The sequence below is a fragment of the Astatotilapia calliptera genome, chromosome 23 (assembly GCF_900246225.1).
Source record: "Astatotilapia calliptera chromosome 23, fAstCal1.2, whole genome shotgun sequence".
NCBI classification, from domain to species: domain Eukaryota; kingdom Metazoa; phylum Chordata; class Actinopteri; order Cichliformes; family Cichlidae; genus Astatotilapia; species Astatotilapia calliptera.
Window position 1 is genome coordinate 7939674 of NC_039323.1, and position 22135 is coordinate 7961808.

Here is a 22135-nt window from a genome sequence, read left to right on the forward strand (position 1 = left end):
AAAATCATATTTAACCAACATCCTTGATATCCATTGTCTTTGTTTTAAGTTCACAAGCTGCAGCACACACAAACAACATGTTTAAATATGTTTTTACTCGTCGAAGAATACATTTTTAACTGCGTCTGTAATATAGCGATTTCAGCGCATTTATTAATTAAACGTATTGTGCTTTCCACTATTTCTTGTATTTACAATCCTCCCACTGAAAACGCTGCACCCAGATGAAAAGAATCAACTTTCCGGTTATGCACCAAAACTACATGCAGTAAGTTTCTGTCACGTGTTTGGCTGATTGAAGATTTACGTTAAGGAACAATTTAAAAGTTTTCCTTAACAAAGTGGCTGTTAAGCATAAGTAGCCGGTTTGTTTTGTTGATTGAGAATCACGCAAAGCAACTCCAGCAGGATACACGTGAGGAGCACTGTGATTGTATGGAAGTGCGTAGGGTCTGTTCGCTCGGAGATGTACGCCTCTTTACGGCGCTGGAATAAAGTATGATCAACATGAACTTTCATGTGGCGTTGTAACTGTGTGTTCTAGAAGAAGCGTAAAAAAATAAAGTTATTCTCATTCAACCATAGTAACCTGCTTTTTTAAAGTTGGTTGTAGCAATAGTGAATCTACAAGGAAACAAGGATTTAGTTATTATTAGGCCTCATGACTCTGGTTCTGTGACCTACGGCCTACTGTTTTTTTCGTTCTCATCGGTTTCTATTTTGACAGCACTTGGCATTTATTTAAAACTCTTGCGAAAAGGATCCGAAAGCACATTTCCTTCAGCAGATGGCAATCAAGGCAAAAATGGATCTTGGTGTTGGTTTCATATTGGTGAGACCTGAATGCTAATGTTGCTTTAGGTCACATGGAGGAGAGAATAAGCAACTCTTGGGCTTCTTTCTACTTTTATGCAGGAGGGAAAACAGGTCCTTAACCCTAACTTATAAACACACGTTTTCTTAATGCTTTTGGTAATGGGATTTTCCTTTTAATAAATGTATAATTTTTATGATTATCACTCTAGGAGTCAAAGTTATGGTGTAAACAGTTTTACGACTCCTCAGTAGGGGGTTATGCATCCTGGCTGTCACTAGTTCTTAAGTCTCCCAAGTTTCTCTCAAAGTTCAGTAAGTCCTCCCATCAACTGGGCAATAAGCCCAGAAGTTTATTGCAGGCTGCATTCGCCTTGGTAATTTTACAGAGAGTCAGAGAGAGAGACTCCTCCCCTGCAGGCACGCTGCTCAGCCGAGGCGCGTCTCTCCATCCTCAACCGCAAAAGCTCCATGGGGACACGCACAGTCACACTTTAGCCACTGCTGATCACCATCCACTGCAGGCTGTTTTTATGACTTTCAAACTTTCTCTGGGGTGGAATATGAAACAGCTTTTTTTTTTTTTTTAATGGATTGGTAATGAGGCAGTAGGATTATCATTATTTCTACGGTAACGTTATTAATTGGACTTTGATGAGGACTTTGTCCTTGTCTTTTGTCGGATGATGGCACAGACACTGTCCGTCATTCCACTACTGGGCATTATTCTGGAAATCACTTGTTTTGCTGGTAAGATAATAATATTATCCCCATTTAATCGTCTATCTTAATAACGGATTAAGCTGAGAAACATGAAATATATTAGATTATGATCTCTGTCTGATCTTTTCTTTTTAAAAAAAAAATCTGTCAACTCAAAGTCACCCTCCAGCTCTATAAAAGCTTTTGCCGCTTTTCTAAGACATTTCAAACACTTTGTCCTCAGTTGTTCTATAGTTTTTGTCTTTGCTGATATCACTTTAGAACTGCAGTCCAGTTTGAGGAAACATTTAAGGAAAAGCGTTTGAACTGTGGCCTGATTACTTGTTCTTATGTTGTAAAATGTAAATGACAAAAGTACCCAGTTTCTGCTAATGTGCTACGTTGTTCAACAGTTTAAACTTTTTTTGTCTTCTGAGATCATTAAGGTCCACTTCATCAGCTCAGCTCAACACTTAGTTTTTTTTTTTTTTCCATACAATGTATTATGTCCTTTAGGGCCTCACAGGGAGGTGGTGGGCAGGCTGTATCCTCAGAAACAGGAACCCCACCTAAGGCACACTGTGCTAGACTATTGAGCCTGACCCGGCCCATCTTCTCCTGCTTCCTGTTTTCACACAGCTCCGCCATTTGCTGCAGCAATGGAAAAAGGGCCCTATGTAGCCAGAGACTCAGATACAAAGCACATCTTATAATGGAGACTGTTTTTTCCCTGTGCTCTACTTTCAGTTTTTACCTTGTGCCGTTTGATTTAATCTTAATCTTATGTGCATTTATTTAAAACAGCAGGGCCATGATCTCTGAAACCTTCATTTAATCATTGTTTGTAGAGACTTATGTCATCACCCTGATTGTGTTAAAAGTAAGTCATTGCTGTGACCGATTTGTACTGTTAATCTCTCCAGCAGCGGAACTGCGGTTTATATCTGATCCACCGACACTAAATATCTATGGCATCCATAGGATGAACAAATCTGACAACCTTGAACTAACATGCAGGTATGTAAGGCTATGCATACACCTTACAGACGCTAGTGTTGGGGAAACTGGTTTTACAAACTTTTTACTTCACACCAAAAGATTTGCCAAACAGCAAAACTACCCTAGAACTTATTCATGCCCCCATCACATGCAACAAACGTGTGCGTGTCATTGTCTCTGTTCAAAAGGTGCCTGCACAGTATGTGTTCTCAAGAACTCCTTATATAAACAACATGAACATCTGACTGGCGTAATTGTTTTTTACAGGAAGACCAAGTCAATAAATGAATAACATTTAAGTAAAAACATGGCCATTTGATAACATTTTGTAAAAGTTAGATGTTTTTGGTGTTGGTAGTTTTTGGCAGCTGTTCACTGGCAGGCTTGAAAACGAAGACCTGGTTTTAGGCTTATTATTACAATTAAGGTAAAGTAAGGATTAGACATATACAGATGTGTCCAGGAGTTTACATTCATCCTGGAGATGAAGGTCATGCTACATTTTGGCTATTAATGATTACACAGCATTCGTTTTTAATGATTAAAACAAAACAAGGATAAGGTGCACAATTTTTCCACTTTATTTAGTCTGTTCTTTAATCCACAGTCAAAAGTAAGAACATGGATGCTAAAATATATACATTGAGTTAAATCCTTTAATAAGAGGTGCTGAAGGTTCTACAATGTCTTTTAACTTTACATGTCCAAGGCCTATTAACTTGTAATCATGATTGACTACAACTGGTAGTTTCGCTAGGCTCGCATAAAAGAGATTTATTTGACAACACTCATTGGACTGACCAATACTCAGACCAGTGGGAAAGCCCAAGGAACTTAGGATTTAAGATGGAGAAGTGTAGATTTACACAAGTTTGGAAGGTATCTTGGAGTCATTTTTAAAAATCTGCAGTTTCCAAGATCATCAGTTCCTACAACTGTACATAAACACAAGTTATTAGGATGTGTCACCACTTTGAGAGGAAATTGGTTAGGATTTTCAAGAACAACCCAGGGAAACCACTAAGGCTCAAACCTGCCATAAAATGGGAACTGCTGGAACAACAGTGTCATTGTCTCCAATGAAGTGAGCTGTACATCAGCCTGGTGGTCGGGTGCTGATCAAGAAAGAAGCCCCTGCTCTTAAATCAATACCTTCAAGCTTGACTGAAATTTGCAGCTGCCCACATGAACAAGCAAGAAGCCTTTTGGAGAAAACTTTTATGGTCAGACAAGAGAAAGATTGAGTAATTTGGCCACAATGACAAGAAGTATTGTTGGAACAGTAAATATGAGACTTTCAAATCTAAGGGCGCTGTACCATCTGTCAAGCAAGTTGGTGGTAGCATCATGCTCTGAGGGTGTTTTGCTGCCAGTGGTACTCTTAAATTGTACAAAGTGGATGGAATATTGATGAAACACTATCTCTAAATTGTTCAGCATCACTAATAGTGGACAATGATTCTTGGAACGGGTAAAGTAGGCTAACATTAATCTTCTAGAATGGCCCTCCCAAAGCCCCGACCTCAGCCCTATTAAAGATTTATGAACTATTCTTAAAAGCCAGATCTGTGCAAGGAAACCAACCAGGTTAAATAAAATTTACCAATTCTGCCAGGAAGAGTGGTCAAATATTAACCCAGAATTATGCCAGAAGCTTGTTGATGGATACCAAAAACATTTGGTCCAGGTGCAACTTGCTAAGGGACATTTCCCCAAATATTAGTGGAAATGTATGAATATATATGAGCCTCTATGTATAACTTAGACCCTGTGTGGATTATAAAAATCCCAAGTAAATTCAAACTTTTGTACCCAATCTTGTTTTTAAAGTCATTAAAGGTATACAGTTTCAAGAGTTCATTAAAACCCCCCAAATACCATGGCATTCTTGCCTATTTTGAGTGTATATAAACCTTTGACCATAGCCTATGCTATATAGTGTGATCTTCCCAGAACTATAACTACACTTTTCGCCAATAGAAACCTCAGCAACTGTCTATATATAGGAAAATGTGGACTAAACACAGTATTGATCGCACAAGGACAGTACCGTCACTAAACAAAGTGTAATAGGTTATTACCGTATAGTTGACTAATTTTGCTAATGCAGTAACTAGCGTTCTTCCAGTGTAAACATTCAGCTTTTTCTATTGTCATAGCTCTGAAAGTAAGTGTATAGTTTCAGAGTTGTTTATGACATCATCTCTCCTTCCTGTGTTTCAGTAAAAGTAAGTATGACTCAAAGTTTATTAGCTTCATGCCTATATGAACAGCTCCGTTTCACTCTTAATTGTAGAGCAAACTTTCTCCGCAATCCTCAATATAGCCCTTTAAGTTCCACTTTACTTTTAATCATAGACTGTGGATATAAAACGGACGCAGTTGTAGATTCTCAAATATGAACGTAATGTGAATGCGCCTTAAACTTGCATTCTCTCTGATGGTCAGCAGGGGGCAGCTACATTAGTTGCAAAAACAACCATGCAACTATATTTAGGAAAATTACAGTCTGCTCACTTGATCTCTCCCCTTAGTAAAAAATCATGAAGAAAATAAAATGGAACTTTTTATAGGCAGATATTACAACACTGGAACAATAATAGTAATTAGTAAATACTATAATTTAATATACTGTACTTTCTTTTGCTTAAAATTTAATGTAGTAATAATGGATTGGATTTATATAGCGCTTTTCAAGGCACCCAAAGCGCTTTACAATACTACTATTCATTCACTCTCACATTCATACACTGGTGGAGGCAAGCTACAGCTGTAGCCACAGCTGCCCTGGGGCAGACTGACAGAAGCAAGACAGAAGCACCATATCGGCCCCTCTGGCCAAAACCAGTAGGCAAGTAGGGTAAAGTGTCTTGCCCAGGGACACAACGACCAGGACAGAGAGGCCGGGGATCGAACCGGCGACCTTCCGGTTACAGATGCGATTCCCAATCCCCTGAACCACGGTTGCCTGCAAGAGTTATACCTACCTAGTAGTGTTAGTAGTTGACTACTTGAGTCAAAATGTAAATAAAAAATTTGCTAAATGGCAAACTACCTCAAAATGCAGATAAACTACTAGATTAGAGAAATGTTGTTTACTGCTCCCCATCACTGGCTAAATTCACCGACTCGGTCATGTAGCATGTGCAGTATAATTCTCTTGTTTCTTCTCCTGCAGAGGTCGGCAGAATTTGAGGTGGACCACACCTGCTATAAGCACTCGTTACTCTATCAGTGACTGCAGCGGATCAGGACTGTTCTGCAAAAGGCTCACAATCATCAATTCAACTGTCAATGAAACTGGACAGTATCAGTGTTTCTACATAGGCCTGAAAGCTGAAGATGGTAAAACCTCAGCAGCAGTTTATGTGTTTGTTCAAGGTAGAACTCTTTTTAAGTTTATTCTTGTTTTTTTGTTCTTGTTGTTGTATTTTTTTTTTCAAGCATCCATTTATATGAAGGAAAATATGGGATTTATCAACTTCACACACTGAAATACATCTACTATTGTGATTTGTTTGTTAATTTTTAGATTATAAGGTGCCATTTGTGCCATCTGAAAAGGAATATGAGGTGGTGTTTATCCGTGAAGGGGAGCGAGTGGTAATACCATGCCGGGGCTCGGTGGAGAATCTCAATGTCACACTAAACATCGTAAGAAGCTGTTTCTGGTCTTTGCTTCTTGTCAGTAAAGCAGTTTTATGAAGATGTAGGTTGGTAAACAGTTGTGTTTACCAGATGTGGTGTTTTATTTACACGCTGTGCTCATGTGTAAAGCAATTGGTGTGAAATTCTTTAAACATTTCTGTTTGGAATCATGAAATTTGTGTGTTTGTCAGAAGTATCCAGTAAAGGAGTTTCATCCGGATGGGAAGGATTCTGTGTGGGATGCCAGGACGGGCTTCACTGTTCCCACTCATCTGATCAGCTACGCTGGTGTTGTGTCCTGCCAAACTCATATTGGAAACGAGACATTTAAGTCCCCGCTCTACATTGTGGCTGTTGTTGGTAAGATGGAAAAAGATACAAAGAGAAGTTATCAGTTGTCAATGCTATGGCTGTAAAAACACCTATATGTGACTTTTTCGAGCTGAATAACACCGAAACTTACCAGGAATTCTAATTTTGACTTTGTAAGGTGAAAGACTCTCTGCACTAACACTCTGTTGCTCAGAGTGTTGGTGCAGAGAGAGTCTGTAGTCTCAGGAGAACAATAGTGTGTCGATTTACTATCTTCCCTCCTTTTTCCGCAGGATACAAGATTTATGACCTCACCCTGACCCCCAACAATGTAAGGCTGTCTGTGGGGGAGCAGCTCATACTGAGATGCACTGCATTCACAGAGCTGAACGTGGGCATCGAATTCAACTGGACGCACTCTGGTGGGGCTCTGGTCAGTACCCCACACTCTTCTGTTCTCATTATCGTTGTAAACCTGTAATGAACTTATGTAACAGTCTTAAAGAAAAGTTATATTGCTCATGTCAAGAAAGTACTAGCTGTGGATTATTTACAAATACAAACTACAGAAAAATAATTATGAGCACCGGTGAAGCTCCTCAGTTTATCCATTGTCTGAAAAAAGAGACACGTCAGACAACTTTCATAGTTTTGGATCCCCCTGAGAAACAAAAAACTTGAACTTATTTTGGGCCTAAGATGCAAGTATCAAAATTATTAGAGGATATCTGCTCTCAGAGGCATCGTAAAGATCTAAAGAGTACAAAAATGGTCTGAAATTGATTATTTATAGCAGTCTTAAGCCTGAACTTTTGTCTCACAAGAATTGTTTTTGTATATACACTGATCTCATTATTTGGAGCTTATTTGGAACATAAAATTTGAGCATTCTCCATTGTAACAGTATAAACATGACAGAAAATAAGGAAAAGCGTAACAGTCCACCTTTAGGTTGGCCTCTTTGACTTACTGATGAGAAGAGACTGAGATACCAGAAGTGCTGTATCTCTCTTCCTGCTGTCTTTGCACAAATTCATTACTTCCTGCTTTCAGGAATCCATCAGCCTTCATCTTGTACCACCAAAGTGCAAAGGTGACCAGATGTGTTTTTGATGTTCTGACTGCTTACATTACTGGGAACAATAAGCTGTCTGGACTGAGGCAACACTTGATCTTTAATTTCTGTAAAACTAGAAAAAAAAACCCCTCCCACATTCTGTTATCACAGCCATTATGAGTGTCACGTGAGTTTAAAAACTGTGTGTTTATACATTATGTCTTCCCTCTGTCAGACTTCGGTCAATGGTTCAAGGCCGCCCCACACAATTCCCCACAAGAAGAAGCTGTGGAACTCTCTGGAGCTGTCAAACACGCTGATCGTGGAGAATGTGACGGTAGCTCACGGAGGAGAATTCATCTGCTCTGCTTCGAGTGGGCAGATGGAGAAAAGCGCTTCAGCATTTCTTACAGTTTATGGTGGGTGCTCTGAAAACAAAACACCTGTTATGTTGGCTGAAAACTTTCAAAAAGTTCCAAGTCAAGCAATAATTCAGCATTCACAAAAAATATGTATGTAGTTGTTAAGCTCGAAGACAGCTGAAGATTGTACTGTGTTAAATATTCAGAGTAGGTTTTAACTGAAACAAATTATTTAGTTTATGTTATTTGATTACTGGCGTTTTATGCATTAGAAAAAAATATCCTACAGTATGCTGTATGCTGACATAACACTTAAGCAATATCAAAGATGCTTCTATATTGTTGCTGCAGAGCCTTCTGGTTGAGCCAAGTTCAGCCTTTACTAGTTTGTGATGTTTCCAGTTAGGATGCTTTCTGTTCCTACTTGGTAAAACTTAACATTAAGTTATTCATGGGAATTTAACATCATTGGTTTCCTGAGGAACTACAGATGTTACTGAGATGGTGTTGACTGTAGTACTTTGGATTGGGAACCTAAATTGTTAGCTAAGGCAGATGCCACATCTTTAATCTTTGTCTCTGTTAGAGTGGCTTTGCCTGATTTACAGTTCAAAGTATTCCTTATAGACAAGTTGTTTTAGCTCCTCCATCTTTTGACTGCCCTTTGCAAACACAATGTTTGAGCAGCAGGTGGGTTGGGCTTTGTGCTTGGAGAGATGTGTCTGAGATGTCTCTCCTCACTGACATCAAACAGATCCTAATAATTAAAACCCTAATTCAGCCCTCTTTGAAACCCCAGAATTTCTGCTAATATTTTTTTTTAACATTAATAATATTTTTCATCTTTATAAACTTGTTTGTGTTATTTTCTCAGATTTTTAAAAAGAATACTTTTCCTTTCATTTTCTCATCTTTTTTGCACAAATTTAATCTCTCACAACATGCTGTTTATTATTTGTGCATTTATCTTGATGACAGTGATACAGGACAATTAATTTTAAGTATCACACCGATGCAGTTGAATTGTAATATTATTATTAGTAATAATAATACTTGTTCTTGTTCTTATTCCTATTATTGCAATCAGTTATGCTTTTAAGCCATCTAATAAATTTTAATACCACTTTCAAGGATTTGGAAATTGTCTAAATTGAAAATCTCTAACTTCCCTTTCCTAAAATTACATTTGTTCAGCATCAGGAGAAAATTACACGTGAAGTTTGAGATAGATTTTCCTAGAAACAATTGCAAAATCATAGAATCAAATGAATCATTTTGTATGGTTTTGTATGGTCTCAGATAGTTTTGGGGTTTTTGCTTCATTTGAAGCCAAAATAATAATTGTAAGAAAGTCATTAAAAAATTGATCTTTTCTCTGTTTTTGTGATTTTTGTATTTCCAGAAAAACCTTTTATTGATATGGAAGAGCCCTGGACAAAGGTGTGGGAGGTAAATGTGGGAGAACCATCTACATACATCCCCGTGAAGTACTCAGCTTACCCTGAACCCATCATTAAATGGTGTGTTCACAGCAATATTTGCTTTATGCATAGGAGTTTCCATGCATTAAAGCTACAGTTTCAGAACTGGATGGATTTTGTAACTTTACTCTTACTTTGTGTTCCCAGGTTTAAAAATGACCTCCCATTGAATGACTACCGAATAAAACAGAAGAGTGATGCCCTCGTCATACGTGAAGTTAAAGAAACAGACGCTGGCATTTACACAGTTATCCTGACCAATAAAATTACAAAAGAGGAACAGAGGCGCTCTTTCCAGCTGCTGGTCAATGGTGTGTTTTTTTTTCCTCTTCTTTTCCTTTTACATTCATTTTCGGCTGCCTGTTGTGGATATGACTCTACTTCTTCTTTTGCAGTTCCTCCTTGTATCATAGAGAAGGAGATGGCAGTGGACATTGATGTGTACCTGTACGGCAGCAGCACGACTCTGAGCTGCACCGCTCGTGGATTTCCCGTACCTACACACATCCAGTGGGAGTGGATGTCCAAAGAGGACTGCCCAGAGGCTTTCATGCAAGTCAACTCTTCAGTGTGAGTGTAAAAGAGAAACAAAGAGGCTATTTTCACACATAAATGTTAAAGTTGGGACTTTTTCACATGTGGCACAGTTAGACAGGTTCAGGGCAGAAAGATACATTCGGTTCGGGACTTTTTTTTGTGTATGCATGGAGTAGTCACATGACTTTGAGTCACTCATTGTCAACAGGTTGTTGATATAGAAGAGGAATAGCTGCTTTCGTGATGTTGACAAAAACAAGAGGGGAGACAATGAGAGCACACTGTGACCTGATGCAAATCAGCGGATGTGATTCATTCTCTTCACAATGTCCATTTTTAGAACCATGTCAGTTATTCAGACTTAGAATGTGCTCACTAATTTTGGACGACTTGTACTGACCTAGTGTTTGTGCTCACTCGATCAGCTGTTTAAGATAACAGCCCTGCCGATGCAATATTCAGCCGGTTACACAACAACCTCACGAAAGACTCCTGTTGTGATTTCACAGTGTTGATAGAAAGGAGGATGGTGTGTGTGTGTGTGTGTGAGGGACCAGACAACACCAGCAGCAGATTCCTTATCATCTTTCTACACATCTGAGCACTTCCTCTGTCCTGCACTACGTTTCCTGTTGTTCCTGTCATGTTCTTTTTCAAAAAAGAGGTTCTTCCTGCTAAAGCTAAACCTCTTCTTATTACTTACTTACTTTCTTTCCCTGTTTACTAAATTTTATGGTGTTTCTCGCTGTATTTGGGTGTATTAGCAGTTAAAAATGAGAATAACAATTAAACTAGTAGGATTGGTAAATAGAAAAAAAGTGGAAAAACAAGTACTTAGCCGTCATTCTGAAAGACCTGCCAGCTTCTTTTCATCTTCTTTTTGTGTACCATTTGTCAGTGCTAATTCGGTGTATCAGAGTGAAAGAGGAAACTGCTGTGCAGCTATTTACACAGCTGGTGTTTTTGCATTTAATAAAAATTTAAAAAAAGATCAGAGCTGGATATTTGTGTTTTATGATTCTTCTGTTCACTTTTGTCCATCAGGTCAAGACTTGTTAGGTCTGAATCACAGCTGAAGGAGTGCACAAATTGGAGAGATGTCAGCAACAGAACTGGTCACAACCACGTACAACCAATTAGAACTGACACTGATCAAGCTCAAAAGGTAACAAAAAGTCTGTGATTACACCATATTTTCCCTTTTGCTCCAAGAATTTTACGATATCTGAACGATACGGTATTTGGAGTTTAGCTAAATAATAGTAACTAACAGATGAAATGTATTTCTCTAGAAAATCACGAGCTCTTTAAAGATTCAGAAAGCTGAGGCTCACGCCCTCTACAGATGCACGGCTGCGAACAAAGTAGGCAAGGATTCACGTGTCATCTTTTTCCATGTAACACGTAAGTTCCATCCTTTTTTTCTCCTCTTAAAAAGCATCTTGTTGTAATCGTTTTGTGTCTGATGGTGTGACTTCTGTCATCATATAAACAGCCTTTTCAGTATTCTTCTTTTTCTTATATCCTTACTCATTCTTTACCCATGTGTTTCCATCCCTAGGTGGCCTCGAGGTGACTATGTCTCCCTCTAACAGGCCTTTGGAGGAGGATCACGTCATTCTGCGGTGTAAGGCAGACTCGCTGATCTACGGCAACCTCACCTGGTTTCGTGTGACCAACGTTTCCAAGTCAGAGCAGGGAACATTGGCGCAGCCTTGTCGCTCACTGACTCTGCAGCCTACTCCACTGTCGCATGCTGTCCTGACCCCCCAGCCTGGCACCAATGTGACTCTGGAGCTGTCACTTCGCAATGCGTCCCATCAGGACGAGGGCCTGTACGCCTGTCAGGTGGTAAACATCATCACTGGGGAGAAAACCTGCCTGCTACACAGTGTTTCTCTCAGAGGTGAGATGTACTCACAGCATTTTCTTTTTGTAAGGAATAGGTCAGGGTTTGTTAAGTGAATCATACATTTGTTTCAAAATAATCTTTATAATTTTGATGTTTAGACCTCGAGGCTCCAAGGATCCTTAATAACTTCACTGACCAAAAGGTTAGAGTAAGTTCGACAGTCACTCTCCGCTGTATGGCTGCTGGGACGCCAAACCCGATTGTTGCCTGGACCAAAAACAACCACACTGTTGTGGAGAGCTCAGGTGAGACATTCGCAGCGTTTCACTGAAAACTGATTTACTTCATGAGTTACAAGAGCTGCAAAACAAAACATCTGGTTGCCTTTCAGGTGTTACTCTGAATCAGCAGAACCGTAGCCTGACAATTCAGCGTGTGACGAAGGAGGACAGTGGTCTGTACACCTGCACTGTATGTAACAGCCTTGGGTGTGACACAGCACAGGCCTCTTTGAGTACTGAAGGTCAGTCACTAAGTAAGATGATGCCTTTTATTGTAACTCATGTCTGCTTCTTGCAGATGCTTTTTAATGTGTTTTTTTTTCTCTCATTGGGGTTGTGTTTTGTCTTGTTTTTTGTCCACCTGCAGATGTTTTTTTTAAAAATCTTTGTGGTTATTTCTTGCAGTTTCTCTGCATGTTGCATGTCATTGTCTTGACTCAGGGTCTCCCTGACCTTCTGGGCCCTTGGGCCTGTCCCGGGTGTCTTGTGTTGTTTGTAATACATTCTCAGCTTAAAATCAGGAATATCTTATTGTCTGTGTGAAAGGTTTTGGCCTAAACCCTTTGGCAATTCCACCAATACTAAAAAGACTGTATGGTTATATCTGGCTTCAAGGTTTCACAAATTCACATCGCACATAGTTTTACTTTTTATATGTCAAAGATCTAAATAAAAATAGCCTTGCTTCCTCATGACAGGAAGCTACCCCAGTTAACGCACATCCTCCTGGGAGTATCTAAATCTAAAACAATTAAGAGACGGCAGGACAAAGGGAAAGGCCAGCCCTGCCTGAGCTCCAGCCTCTGCTCTCTTGTCCACAGTCTTTTTGTACCAAACACAGGGACACAGCGAAAAACAAACAAATGAACTGACTAGACGCAGAGCCTACGTGACCGTCTCCCCGCCAGCAGAATGTGCACCCAGTTACAGTAGCTCACAATTCTGCTCAGGCGCCAGCTCTGTTAAAAGAGGGGGTAGAGGGACAGACCTTCTCACAACAAAAGCCCTGTGTATGAGGGTGGGGGGAGGCAAGCAATTGCACGTCACTTTAATAACATTTTTTGATTTTTACATATTACAAAAAAGTAATACTCACACATTTGACCAGCTTTTAACTAAAAAAAGGAATACCTAACCAGTAAAAATGGAGAGCTTCTATTACAAATATACCGTAGCGTAATGATGTAAATGGCCAACAAATAATATAGCCAGAGAGTAAGTGAAACTAGCACAGGTGTCTGTGGGGGTGTGCTGTTAACGAAAAATTTGTGATCAGAAATCTGACTGTCCATCATGTCTGTCATATTCACAAAGGGATGAGAAAAATCCCTGCAAACAACCCTTCAGTGTAACCTTCCCATTTTCTGACCCCATCTGCCCCCCAAATAATTCAAGCTCAATAGCAGTGGAACGAAAGGGCCCATTACAGCACGCAGCGACACACTACAATGGCTCTGATAGACCTTTTCCAAGTTGTCTTTGGCAGTAGTTATTCATTCTGACTCCTGACCATTTGTTATGACTAGATAAAATATCAGTTTGCTTACAGTCCAGATTCCAACAGTCTCCTTTCTCCAACCTAAACACAGACATACACATGTGAACAGGCCAAAAACAATGATAAACCTGTCTGAACTTTAGGAAATGCTGCCAAGGCACCTCACTGAAATTATAACCAACATTCCACTGCGACTGTTTTTTCCTCAAACACGGGCCTCAAATTTGTCATGCATGTAGTAAAATCTGTTCTGTGATACCATTACACATTTTATGTCATGTACCTTTAAATTCTTATTTTAAAAGTATTCTTTGTGTATATCTAAGGTGCAGAAGAGAAGACTAATGTGGAGCTGATTGTTCCTATTGGGTCAGTGGTCATCGCTATGTTTTTCTGGTTACTGATCGTCTTCGTCATCCGCGGGAGAAAGAGAGTAAGAACTTCCTCATCCTCTTTTTCCTGTACTTTTCCTTCCCCTTTCCCCTCCAGTTACGCACACGGATGATGTCCATTAAAAAAAATTACAAACACGGTAAAACTGACGAGTACAATGACATGCACTGTAAGGCATTTACGGCTGATTGGAAGTGACTGCTCTGGCCCTCAGTAGCTGCTCTCTTTTGTATCCAGGAACAACAGGGAGTCTCTCTGCTCCCCTAAGTCACGTAGGCCCACCACACTGAGTAGGCCCCTTTTATTGAATGGCCACGGGAGTCACTGGCAAACTGTTGTACACTTTGATTGTGGTGAAAGGGAATAACTGAGAGAAATGGCAGCTCATTAATTTACATGTTACATCTCTGTTTGTCTTTAAAATTTGCCACTGCATCACTGTTTCAGCCAAATGGAGTGGATCTGAAGACCGGCTACCTCTCCATGATCCTTGACTCAGAGGATATGCCAATGGATGAGCAGTGTGAGAGGCTCACCTACGATGCTAGCAAATGGGAATTCCCCCGGGACAGGCTGAAACTTGGTGAGACATGATTATCATTCAAACAATCTTTGAGAAGACTTGTTAAAACAAACATCTGCGCTGCTACCAACCAGTGCCTACCTTATGAAAGAGTTTATAAAACATTACATGAAGTTACAGCCCACATTTGATTTAAACTTTCAGTGTTTTGATCACTGGCCAGCCAGAGGCAAAAATAGGCAATCATGAGATTCTAAATATTGTTTTTAAGCCCATAGACCAACAAGCCAGTCAATCAAGACTTGCACCATATACATCAAATACAACAGAAAGTTCAAGATCAGTGCTGTGATTTGAAACACTTGTTTTTGATACTTCCTGTCACAATGGCTGATAAGATGCTTGAGATGGTCAAAGCAGACACTTTGACATCCCCCCCCCCCCCCCCCCCACAAACAAACAAAAAACAAAACAAAACCTGATGAATTTTTGTCTGTTGCCATTTTGGCGTTTTGAAACTGTGCCAATATTTGGATAGGAGAATGATATTAAATGGCTAATGCTAGCACTACCTACTTCTGAGTTCTGAGCTGCTATTTGAACTGGGCTGATAAGTCTAGCTGATTAAAGTGAAGTGGTAATAAGTTCCAAAGAAAAACTGCATCACATCTGAAGGTTCTGGTAGCCATCGTGTTAAGTTTGAAACGAGGAGCAGTCAATAGAGCTGCTGAGTGTAGGGCAGCACAGGGAAAGGGTATAAGGATGAAGGAGGTATGATAGATATGGGGTACCATGTAACTGAAAGCTTTAAAGTGAGAAGCAGAATCTTTATTGGATATGTTAGCAAATGGGGAGCTAATGAAGGTGTGATATTGTCAGTAGACTCTTGCTGTAGAATTCTGTATCATTTGGAGTATCTCAGAGACCTTTACACTTACCTACAAGTGTAGAAAGATCAGGGAACAGCTCAGCTAACATAAATGGCCCTATAGCATAGTGGGTTACACATTTGCCTAACATGTGAAAAGTCCCTTTAGTGTTTTGTCACGAAGGCCATCTGAGCTATCTGCTGTGGTGACCCTTTGTGAATAAGGGAGCAGCTGAAAGAGGCTTCTCCTTCATGTTCAGCATGCTAACAACCATCATACCTGCCAGAAGCTTTTTTTTTACCACCTTAGTTTGGCATTTTAAAATTTCTAGCACTGTCCTCACTAGTTGCAATATTTCTATTAAAAACTAGTTGTTTTAAAATCATAAGTACTAAAAGTATTTTTTTTAGGGATTTTGGTCATGACAAACATTTTACTTTAAAGGTGACCCACTGGGACGAGGGGCATTTGGCCAGGTGGTAGAAGCAGCTGCATTCGGCATTGAGAAAGCGACCACATGCACCACAGTTGCAGTCAAGATGCTTAAGGGTTTGTATTTTGTCCTCCTTTTATTACACACAGCGAGCAAACACAATAAAAACCTTCAAACATGCAGAACTAATGTTATCTCTACGTGCAGAGGGAGCCACAGCAAGTGAGTACCGCGCCTTGATGTCAGAGCTGAAAATTCTCATCCACATTGGACATTATCTTAATGTGGTCAACCTGCTGGGAGCCTGCACGAAACCTGGGGGTCAGTCAAACCAAGTGCATTATTTACTTTAGCTGACTAAGCATGTCCTGTACATGCAACTTTTCTTCACATGAATTTGAATCTTATAATCTTTATAAATCAACATCAGTGTGCCATCTGTTGTCCTTTAATGTGTTAATGTTCATTCTTCCTCTGATAATTAAACTTCTTTCTTTTCCTTCTGCTTGCAGGACCGCTGATGGTTATTGTTGAATACTGTAAACATGGAAATCTATCCAGCTACCTTAAGAGCAAGCGCGGAGAGTACAGCCCCTACAAGGTAAATTATGTGTAACCCACATGCACCCAGTAAACCACAGTCAGTCCACTGATGTGGTTTACAATCCAGATGGTTGCACACAATCAAATAGACTGACCGATCATTAAGTAGTAGTGCAGTTCTGTACTGTCCACAGATTGTATCTAACATGAACCATATTGCAGGCAATACAAACAATTCCTGCATGAAATGTTGGGATTTTTTCATTAGTTTAACTGTTCTGTGGTGAACAGAGGAAGCGAGTAAATAGCCAGAGGTGGGTGTCTGCAGAGGAGGATGTGACTGAAGGGGATCTGGGTCTGGGGAAGATTGCCCAGCTGGACATCTGCACAGGAACAGCGGTCTGTTCTACCACTTCAGACAGGGCTTCAGGCAGCAACATGGACATTCAGAAAGGTTCTGAAGACAACTTAGAATAACATTACTGTGGTGCCACTCAGGCTTCGTATTTATTCCTGTGAAATCCCGTTATTACAGAGAGTTCAGATGATGACCATCTAACCATGGAAGACCTGATAAGCTACAGTTTCCAGGTGGCCAAAGGAATGGAGTTTCTGTCTTCTCGCAAGGTGAAATCACAAGTGTCTGAATTTTTTGGTGCACAAATCTGCATTGAAATTGGAGATATTACTTAATTCTTCCATGCTTTGAATATAAATGTCTCTGTTTGGTCGATAGTGCATTCACAGAGATCTGGCGGCCAGAAACATCCTTCTTTCAGAAAACAATGTGGTGAAGATTTGTGACTTTGGTCTCGCTAGAGATGTCTACAAAGACCCGGACTATGTCCGCAAAGGAGACGTGAGTCCTCTTAACCGATACTCCACCAGTGTGTCCCTTCATTAGAAGCACTAATCTAATAGCGCTTGGGCTGCCCTCATGCTGTAAATCAGTTCTGACCCATTGAAGCTGAGACTCAAGTTATCCTATCACACCATTCACCAACACATTACCTGAAGTTCATTTTAGTCAATGTTAGTGCCAAATAGGATCCTGTCTTGCCTTCTTCAAAAAGTTCATCCTGTTGCTTTCTCCTCCCTAGTTAAATGATCCTTGTGCACCCAGGTGTTCATATGATTGAAAAGACAGTGAAAGTCACCAAAGCTATCTGCCATTCTTCCATAGTCAGCTTCTGATGCTCTTGTGCCCATTGTAGGTAGACCTGGGTCAGCATGGGCATTCTGACCTGTCTGATATCTTTGTATCATGTTCACCTGCTATCCACTATATCCATGCACATTACCAGATACCACTGTATTAGGATAGTAAACGTTATTCACTTTATTACATACTCATTTACACAAATAAAGCATAAGAAGGAATAATTTGCTGTTTTATTGTTACCACAGGCACGTCTCCCTCTAAAGTGGATGGCTCCTGAGACCATATTTGACCGCGTATACACCACGCAAAGTGATGTTTGGTCCTTTGGCGTCCTTCTCTGGGAGATCTTTTCCTTGGGTAAGGGTTAAGTTTAGAAGTAATCACATAACACTGCTTAATGACCACTTTATATCTGCAATGAAACTTCTGTAATGTCTTCTTCAGGGGCTTCTCCTTATCCGGGTGTTTGCATTGATGAATCATTCTGCAGGAGGCTTAAGGAAGGTACCAGGATGAGACCACCCGAATATGCCACCACTGAGATGTAAGTAGACAGTGACGGTTGAACGATTTACAGAAATGTAACTTGAATCATTTGCTCTTATTGCGATCCTCATTGTCCATATTCTCAGATACCAGACCATGTTGGACTGCTGGCTGAATCGTCCCACAGACAGGCCAACATTTACCGAACTGGTTGAACACCTGGGAAACCTGCTACAGGCTAGTGCCCAGCAGGTCAGTTCCGGCCTAAACAAAAAGGCAGCAGTGTTCATAAGTAATAGGATATTTAAAATTCCTTTGTGCTTCAGCAACACTTAAATATTGTCAGCTACAAAGAAGCTTCCTTAGTTTCATCTCTTTCTCTGTGCTATTGTTACATCTGTGCAGCATACCCTGAATGCCTTTTATGGGAGCTTTGGCAAGTTTTTTAGGTGAAACAAAATCAAAAAGCAAATGACAGCAAATATGAAAATATCACATATATTTGAAATGGATTTATAATGTGGCTTATGTATTAGATTTTTAAAGGTTATATCTCTAATTGTTTATGTATAATTATTTAATTCAGTGTGTATTTGAGCCAGTAACGTACTCTGTATCTCCAGGATGGGAAGGACTATATACCTTTGACAGTAGGTGAAGCAGAAGAATGCCAAGCAGCCCCTGACCCCAGGAGACCATATAGCAGGCCTCAAAGTGGCGAAATTCTTGAAGCCCGGCTTAACTATGACAACCCATCATCCCTTGGGTCAGCGTCATGCTCTTACCTCCTTCTGTCCACTGCTTCTCTCATTTTGTTAATGCTAGAGCACTCAGTTGTGGTTTTATTGACACATCCTCTTTGTACAGGTTGTCCCAACAGAATGAGAGGTGCAGTCGTCCCCTCAGTGTGAAGACATTTGAAGATGTCCCTGTGGCGCACAGCAGTGTCATGGTTAGTGTAAAACTACACATTTAACAACCACCTCATTCATAAAACAAGAGCACAGTTAATCTACTTAGTACAAAAAGTCTTCAAAAAGTCTACAAAGAGCAATCAGCACCTTTAGAAGGAACAAGATTTTATGTGTCCTGAGTTGTAGCTCTCCTTTGAAATGTTGAATTGTTGAAACGCTCAGAAGCATTTCCAGTTTTACTGGACTTTACACTTTTGTGTTGTCTTGTGTTTAAAGGTTTTCTTAGAGTTTAGTTAAAACAACAGGATCACTGATATGGGAAATAAAGATTATTTGTTAGCCAGAGAGGACACTTAATGGATGTGACATTTTAGCAAAATCCCTGACTGACATTTTGGAGAATACAAGAATGCAAAAAATCTTTTGAACTAGGACAATAACTTTCAGACGAACAAAAAAAAAAAAAAATCTAATTTGTATTAAGCAAAACTTTTTGTGCAATAGAGAAAAAAACCCTCAAATATCTATTAATGAATTTTCTTAATTGCTTAATATTTTTTACAAATACAGCTAATTGATAATTAAATAATCATTCAATTCCCATTTCATAAAACAACAAAGTGGGCACTAACAAATGTGATTGAAAGTTAATACCTTCCCGCCATGCAGCAACCACTTAAGTTCATTTAAGTGCTGTCTTCTTGGCAGGAGGGTCACACAGACAGTGGCATGGACTTCTCACCAGAGGAGATGAAGGGTCTGAATCAACATCTACCAACCACACCCAACTTAAGGTGGGGACTAAGCCTTTGCATGCTTTCTTTGAGTGGTTTATTTCATATTGTTTTTTTACCCTGTGAATCTGTTTTAAATGTGTCCTCGTCTTGCTTTGACTCTTTAGCCAACTGTTGCGGTGCAAGAGTAAAGAGTCTCTGGGTTCGGAGTCATCCAATCAGACGAGTGGATATCAGTCAGGGTACCACTCTGACGACGCAGACACCCCAATATATGCCAACGAGGAAATCATCATGAAGCACAAAATGCTGAAGAAGCCTCCTCTTCCCAAGACGCCGGACAAATTCAACATGGAGATCCGCTACAGCACGCCACCAGTCTGACCCCATTTTTTCCCCGCAGTTGTTTCACTGTACAGTATTCATTTACTCTCTGCGGGTATTTCACACAAGGAACGATACAAGTAATAGAACTTCACGTGTTCACTGTGGAGCTGAGATATTTTCACAAGCAATAATGTAATTATTCAGCAGAGAAAAATGAAGGTTGTATGATAAGTTTGTAAGTGCAGCTCTCTTTGGACAGCCGGAGAAATGCTATCGTGTTTACTCAGCGAATAAAAAACCCCAAAATGTCTAAGGTGCCCAAATGTGAAGGAATGCCTACTTCCTGAGGCACAATCCACCCACTTCCTTTACTACAGGAAATGGCATCTGGAATTTTTAGATAATTGAACCAGCAAATATTTTCTTTCACTCTTTTATCCTTTTTTATTGGTGGCACATTGAATGGCTGATAAGGAGGCAGTTCTCTGATATCGATATTTTTAGAGTATTATTTGTACAGTTTCTTTATTCATATTACTTGCATTATTTTATTGAAAAAACATTAGTAAAATGGCATTAAATGTAAGTAGTTTCATAAAATAAAAATAATCATAGATGAAAGCTCTTCTCGTGTGTTGTTATTTGTTTCCTTTAAATCACTTATCACTTATTGTTCATCCCACTATGATAATTCGTGAGTGTGTTTGTCTGTTTCTTTGTGTCATACATGTCATTTCCTTTCTGCGTCAAAGCAAACAATGTTTTCCCAGCCTTGGTCATTTATTGTTCATGTGTGTGGGTGTGCTATCGGAACAATGCCCTTCTGCCTTGGTTATTTTCTTTGGTGTATTCAGGTCTCGGTGCCCATAATAACAACCAAGGTCACTGTGGCCACAAACACATTTAAAGTGCATATTATTAAAGCAGGTTTGCAGGCTAATGGCAACGGTTGTATTCCACACTTTACTCCGAATGTTATCATCTTCCTGGGTTGTTGTATGTATTTTTAAATAGCTAATGTTTTTAAGCCTTGTTGCTGCAGTTACTGAGGTGGGGTTTAAAAGCTGAGTGGGTGATGAATGAATGGGATGCATGACAACAAAACATATTTTGTCTACAATCAAGGACAACAAGCCCAGCTAATTATAGCATAGACTGGAGGAAACGATACTGTCTCCATGGAGTTGTTTCCAAACTTTAAAGCGGTTATATTGTAGTTAAATTTAGAATGTCCTCCCAAGTGCTGCCAGAGGAGGCCAGAGGATAGTCCAATGCAGATTTACTGAAAACGACAAATTAGAATTTTTAAACCTAATTTGTGTAATGCATATTCTAACTGAGATCTGATCAAAGGCACCAATAAAGCAAACCTTATTCATATTAAAGAAAAGTATTGACTGTATAGGAATTAAGCACAAGTTGCATTAACCTCATTCTATTAACTATAAGTGAGCAACAGCGCCCTCTGTTGTGGAAATGATATAGCTACACCCCCCCTCTCAAAAAAAAATACAGTAGATTAGATACACCACCAATTAATTATATGAAAAAGAACGTTGCTGGAACATTTAAAAGACTGAACAAAATTTATATCTGCAACAAATAAATGACAGCTGTCCACTGCAGGAATTTGGAGCAGTTTCCTCAGGAATGGATAAGCAGGCCAAAGACAGAGCTCTGCACGGGCAGGAAATACCTTGGCATCCACAAACAGACTGCTTGTGAACATCATCTCGTGTTACACCCCCAACAAACCAGACTGCCAGCTCACCAAATGTACCCAGACATAAAAGAAAACACATGCAGACAGACATCCTTCCCCAGCATTAATGCTTGAATTATGCTGTAATAAAGTTACAGGAAGAGTGCAGATGTGAAATGGCTAAAGATGGTATTCTGAAACATAGACAGAGTCTGTAAGGTGTAGCCAATGTGGAAGTGCTGTAAACCTGCATTCTTTTATGGCCAACAGAAAGATGTGGGAAGAATGATCTCTGACTTCTATAAACATTCTTCTAGGGAGTTTATCATTGTAAACACTAGTTTCAAGAGTTCTTTGCAATATTATATTCATTTGATCAAAACAAAAAAAGAAAAACTTAATAAATTTTTTTAAAGTAGCTTGTCTGATGGCCCTCCACTCCTCAGTGGTTCTTTGCGCTTCTCTCATCTGTCCTCTTTTTGCTTTCTCTCTCTCAGTATGTTTGTG

At 39.7% G+C, this 22135-nt stretch overlaps 1 protein-coding gene across 2 annotated transcripts; it reads left to right on the forward strand.

The window, feature by feature from the left end:
- Positions 1 to 1267: 1267 nt before the first annotated feature.
- Positions 1268 to 20547, forward strand: kdr (kinase insert domain receptor (a type III receptor tyrosine kinase)). 2 transcript variants are annotated; one of them, XM_026158858.1, is made up of 30 exons: positions 1268 to 1563; positions 2439 to 2532; positions 5693 to 5895; positions 6047 to 6168; positions 6354 to 6522; positions 6768 to 6907; positions 7767 to 7950; positions 9296 to 9413; positions 9522 to 9685; positions 9770 to 9944; positions 10956 to 11076; positions 11204 to 11315; positions 11473 to 11817; positions 11922 to 12068; positions 12155 to 12286; positions 13869 to 13975; positions 14383 to 14518; positions 15772 to 15876; positions 15968 to 16081; positions 16273 to 16361; positions 16595 to 16757; positions 16839 to 16930; positions 17040 to 17162; positions 17711 to 17822; positions 17910 to 18009; positions 18098 to 18203; positions 18575 to 18717; positions 18819 to 18903; positions 19574 to 19659; positions 19767 to 20547. In XM_026158858.1, the coding sequence occupies exons 1-30, from the start codon at positions 1497 to 1499 to the stop codon at positions 19981 to 19983; spliced, it is 4071 nt and encodes a 1356-aa protein (XP_026014643.1). In that variant the 5' UTR covers positions 1268 to 1496; the 3' UTR covers positions 19984 to 20547. The 2 variants fall into 2 exon arrangements, with proteins under 2 accessions (XP_026014643.1, XP_026014644.1); XM_026158859.1 differs by having other exon boundaries at positions 6357 to 6522.
- The last annotated feature ends 1588 nt before the right edge of the window (positions 20548 to 22135 follow it).

What these genes read in the sequence shown, in the direction of transcription:
- kdr (XM_026158858.1), top strand. Translation starts at nt 1,497, where the DNA reads ATGATGGCACAGACACTGTCCGTCATTCCACTACTGGGCATTATTCTG. An exon ending in TTTCCAGCTGCTGGTCAATG is followed by an intron (nt 9,686 to 9,769) that starts GTGTGTTTTTTT and finishes CTTCTTTTGCAG; the next exon opens with TTCCTCCTTGTATCATAGAG. An exon ending in TGCAGTCAAGATGCTTAAGG is followed by an intron (nt 15,877 to 15,967) that starts GTTTGTATTTTG and finishes CTCTACGTGCAG; the next exon opens with AGGGAGCCACAGCAAGTGAG.